The following is a 5,251-nucleotide window of genomic DNA, read 5'->3' as shown; positions in this document are numbered from 1 at the left end:
AATGGGAGCATTTTTGTTTTTTTCTTGGAGAGCTTTTCTCCGGTCAAATTTTTTAATAAATGGAAAAATAAAAAACAATTCCACATTTGTGTTGGATGAGTGGGGACCAAAGTGTAGTATCAAAAATTTGAGAGTAGGATGTTGTATGTTTTGGTAGAATATTGAGTGATGTCATATATGATGTCTAAAGTACTAATTTTTTAAGACTTTTATCTAAATGTTCAATTAAGTTTAAAGAGTGACTATTTATAGAAATACTAACTACTTTCACCTACTTTCGTGAGGACAGTGGAACCAATTTCCCTGGCAGGTCAGACAAATTTAATTTAAACATCATAACCACTAGTAGTAGCATTTAGTACTAGGGGTTGGGTTGTTGCAACTCTCTATTTAAAGAAGGAAACTAAACTAAATATTTAACCATATAAGGAACCCACTTCTAATTTCTTGCTCCATATAGATAGTACTATACATATTACACAAGTCAATGTTTAGAAGCAGTTCCAGATGGAATCTTTCAGGGATGACCGCTCTCGTCACCGGAGGCACTCGTGGAATTGGGTAAACCAACTTCATCCGATTTAATATCTTTCATAGTTAGATTTGAACGATGTAATTCGTTTCAGGCACGCTGTTGTGGAGGAACTAGCGGAGCTGGGTGCAACAGTCTACACATGTTCACGTAATGAAGAAGCGCTTAACAAATGCTTGCAAGAGTGGTCTGTGAAAGGCCTTAAAGTGAATGGTTGTGTATGTGATGTATCTTCAACGCCTCAAAGAGTGAAGCTCATCGAAAATGTCTCCTCAGCTTTCCATGGAAAGTTGAACATTCTTGTAAGTTCTGTAACTCCTATCTAGCAGAGGTCAAGTCAAGTCGTGATTTAAAGGTCTAATTCGTTAAAGTTATTGAATTTTAAATTTATTCTTCATAAATATTCAATGAATTTTAAAATATAAATATTGTATTCGAAAAACAAAATTATTGCACTTGATCTAACCTGTAACTTAAGCATTAGCTCCGCTACTTTTGGTAGGTATATATTGGTCAAATGACCTCTGTAACCTTGCCCCTAGGCAGGGGCGGGCGCCCAATATATACCGGTAGGAGTCATTTGGAGTGAAATATATATAAGGTATAATAATTTCCAGGGGCGTATCTAGAGGGGGTGCTGTGGATTCACGTGAACACATGCTTCCTTCTCTAAATCATATATAATAGTGTTATATTTTTAAAAAAATATTTAAATATAAATGTGTGAACTCACGTTTAAAGTATCAAATAATAATACGATGATGATTGGGTGCACCCTTTCTAAGTGAGGATAAAAATTTAAGTCTTATATCTATCTTGTCCTTTTTTGAGTAACACCTCCCCAAGTGGTTATCGGTTACACTTTTGACGTTTTAACTAATTTTTCTTTTGTTTTTTCCTTTAATCTTTCAAATTTCTTAAGTGTGTTACATGGAAAGTTCCTAAAAGTTTTAGCACTGTAAAATCTTTATGTAATTAAATCAAATGTGTATATTAAAATTTAAAACTAGTAATATTATATATTTTGGAACAATAATTTTTAAAATTTAATGGTTCATATTAAGAACCTAAATGCATTTTATCTTTGCCGAAATCCTGGATACGCCTCTGATGATAAAATATAAAATTATTTTATCATACGTTTGGTTGGAGGTATTAGAAATTCATGTGATTATTTATCTCAATCCCACCATTTATACTTTAATAATGGAATAAATGATCGCATATATTAAGAAATAATTTATCCTGAAATAATAATTATATCCCAAATAACTTACTCCTGACCAAACTACCCTCAGTAAGTAATTCCTCTGTCCCACTTTATCATGCGACACAATTTAGAAAATCAGTATATATATATATAACACCAATTTTTTTTAATGATGAGTCGTTTAAAAAAACTAAATAGTTAATTATTACAATTTATAATACTTTTTTTATATCGTTTGAATAGATTCAAAAAATTTAAAAATATATTATTTTTTTAAAATTGTGGTCTAAAATACACCTTAGATATTTGTATAATTATAAATTATCTAATTATTGATAAAAAAAATTAAAGTTAAGTTGCTTTTAATTATTAAAAAAATTACATTATTCTCGAACATTGGAACATAGAATGTACTTTTTATGTAGTTTTAATTTATTTATTTTTAAATTCTTTTTTTTTCAATATAGAAATAGGAAGGAGATTAATTTGAGCTATTAAGATTTCTCAATTCTAAAGATTCCATTTCACAACTCACACCGAAATAATATATTACACGTATATTAAGAAATCATAAATAAAAAGATAATTTTACTAACTCGCTTCCATTAAATTTCTTTTTGAGAATTTTACAAACAAATGTGAACATTTTTTAAAAGATTAATTGCAACGGTAATATAGGAAAATTTTAATTAATATTTTCTTGATTTAGTAAGGTGAACAACCAATATGGAACAATTATTTTTAGTAAGATGATCAACTAATATGAAGCGGAGAGAGTAACATTATACTCTCTCTAATTTATATTAAATAAATTGTTGAGGTTTTTTTCTTAATCCAAAATAAATAAATTGTTCAAAGTTCAAGAGAATAATTAAAACTTTTTTTTCATAGTCCTTCATTTAATGAGATTCTTAACTACTTTACATTTTATAGGAGACTAGCTAATTTGGAAATAATCAAAAAGACGATAATAATAAATAAAAAATTATTTGTATCCTAAAATATTTTTCTCAAGGAGTGTGTAATACACAAACAACTCACTTAATATGGACCAGAGGGTGTAATATTTAAGCGTTGGAACATATATGCTAAATCGCTAATTAAGAAAACCTGCAATGTTGTCATTCCTGAAAGTTATTTGTTGAGCTGTTGAACATGTATGTTTTAGGAAATTAAATCTTAGATGGTTAATTTGCTGAACAAAATATATATATATATATATATATATATATTGTGACAATTATTGATAAAATCTGCATTCAGGCCACCATTGATGAGCTCTGTGAAAGAAAGGGAAGAAAGCTAATAGAGAGCAATTGTGTTGCGTATTCTTTATTATTCACCCGTCTGAGATGTATAATTACAATCATGGATACACTTATATACAGAGTATTTACAAAGTTAGTTACTAACTAACTATCCACTTGTCATCTTCTAATTGGAAACTTAATAACAAACTTCTAACTAACTAATCTATACACAGCTATCAACTAACTATTTGCTGATTTATTTAATCCTTTATTTCTACAATTATAGATAAACAATGCGGGGACAAACATTAGGAAGCCCACCATCAATTACACTGCTGAGGAATATGCACATTTATTTGGTACAAACTTTGAATCTGGATACCATATTTGTCAACTTGCTCATCCTCTTCTGAAAGCATCTGAAGTTGGATCTATTGTCTTCATCTCTTCTGTTGCTGGTTTGGTTCACTTGTCTACTAGTTCTATTTATGCAGCAACAAAAGGTTCGCTTCATTCTTGTAACTATCCCTCCTTAAATTCATTATGGAATACCAAGGAGTTCGTGAGATTTTTTTTTTCTTTTCGTTGATTAATTAACTTCAGGGGCGATGAATCAGCTTACCCGGGATTTGGCTTGTGAGTGGGCAAAAGACAACATTCGTGTTAATGGTGTTGCCCCGTGGTATATAAAGACATCTTCTGTGGAATATGTAATATTCTTGAATCCTGCTTATCAATTTCATACAATCACCAAACGGATATCTGAAAATTGGAGGTCACACTAAAATACGTTTGGTAGAGTGTGTTAAGAAAAATAATGTATGCCGTTTTGCAGGTGATAAAAAATAAAACATTATTGGATGGAATAATAAGTAGAACTCCGCTAATGCGCCCTGGAGAAGCACAAGAAGTGTCATCCCTGGTTGCTTACCTCTGTCTTCCTGGGGCATCATACATCACTGGGCAAGTTATAGCAGTTGATGGAGGATTCACCGTCAATGGGTTCGATTTCACAAGCTATTGATATTTTCTTCCTGAGGCGCGATGTAGCATGAGTTCTATTGATAAACTCATCAATTTTGACACAATATAATGCAAAAAATCATTACAATTTCAATAAATATTTTAAGTTCATAATTCCTAAAGTGCAATAAGTACAGAATAGGAGGTTGATCAAATTCAAATCTTAAATATGTCTTGACTTTTTCTCCTCTATGGATGGTATCTCTTTCATGTGCAGATAGATACTCATGTTCTTAGTGATCTAGTGGATGTCATCATATATAAGACCATTATTAATATCTTCCTTGTGTATAAGCTCAAAAGATAAAGTTGAAGATGATGACGTACGTACTTATTTTTTCAGAAATAAAGACAATAATGGATATAATTGACGTTAATTAGTAGTCAAGTAATAACGATATATTTAAGAAGAGTTTGAATTGATAATATCATTAAGTGTCTTGTGATTTTATCGCGACTCAACAAGAAATGTAGTACTCCCTTAGGATGTGTCTAGTGTTAGGAAAAAGCAGACTAACACAATAATATTTTCAATGAAAATAAAATGGAAAAAATAATGATATCAAGAATTTTACATTAAACACTTTTGAATAAGGAAAAACTCACTGGTCAAGAAGAGCAATTGATATCACTAAAGTAAAAAAATTTACATTGTGTAATCACAAGTACAATATTCAAAGTAACTACTATATACTCAAAAGAAATAACCCACTTTTAATTTTCACCTTGCTAAAACATCACTTCAAACTCTATTTTTCCTTCACAAATTATTATTTTATAATCTATGGTATACCTCGCTTTCCTCTTTAATATGATTTTATTTATTTTTCATGTGTTTTACAGATGAGCAAAAAACTTTCAATTTATAGAAAAAGAAAACTATGCCTAAGTCAATATAGCAATTTCACTATGTGAAAGAGAATTTTTTGACGGGTTGTAAATTTCAATAGAGGTGTATGAAGAGATCTTTGACCTGTTATCAATTCAACAAAGTTGTGTGAATAAATTTTTTGAGACCATATCTCCGAGCCTTGATGTTTTTTACCAAAGGAAGATAATACATCTTCCTTAAACTCATGGACTGGACCTTACAAATCTCCTTGTGGTTATGGTGAATACAGATTCCCCAAACAGAATTTTGCATGATATAATTACTCACAAGCAAGGAGACAAAAACTTGGAAGACTTGGAGGAGGTTAAGGTGACTGAAAATTTATATTCAGACGAGTTGTTTTT

The 5,251-nt window shown here is 30.3% G+C and overlaps 1 protein-coding gene across 1 annotated transcript; it reads left to right on the top strand.

Annotated features, from left to right (window-relative positions):
• Positions 1-487: 487 nt before the first annotated feature.
• LOC125808449 (tropinone reductase homolog At5g06060-like) lies at positions 488-4,016 on the top strand. Its single transcript, XM_049488150.1, has 5 exons — positions 488-561; positions 627-834; positions 3,279-3,495; positions 3,596-3,702; positions 3,828-4,016. Exons 1-5 carry the CDS (start codon positions 488-490, stop codon positions 4,014-4,016), a joined length of 795 nt encoding a protein of 264 aa, XP_049344107.1.
• Positions 4,017-5,251: the final 1,235 nt, after the last annotated feature.

The sequence above is a fragment of the Solanum verrucosum genome, unplaced genomic scaffold, assembly GCF_900185275.1.
Source record: "Solanum verrucosum unplaced genomic scaffold, falcon-dt-bn FXZP01000112.1, whole genome shotgun sequence".
Classification (NCBI taxonomy): Eukaryota; Viridiplantae; Streptophyta; class Magnoliopsida; order Solanales; family Solanaceae; genus Solanum; species Solanum verrucosum.
This window is presented reverse-complemented; position numbering and strand designations above follow the sequence as displayed.

Bases quoted from the DNA above. Each gene is read 5' to 3' on its own strand.
- LOC125808449 (XM_049488150.1), top strand. From the start codon at position 488: ATGTTTAGAAGCAGTTCCAGATGGAATCTTTCAGGGATGACCGCTCTC. The intron at 835-3,278 runs GTAAGTTCTGTA...CTACAATTATAG, and splicing joins ATGGAAAGTTGAACATTCTT to ATAAACAATGCGGGGACAAA. The intron at 3,703-3,827 runs GTAATATTCTTG...GCCGTTTTGCAG, and splicing joins AGACATCTTCTGTGGAATAT to GTGATAAAAAATAAAACATT.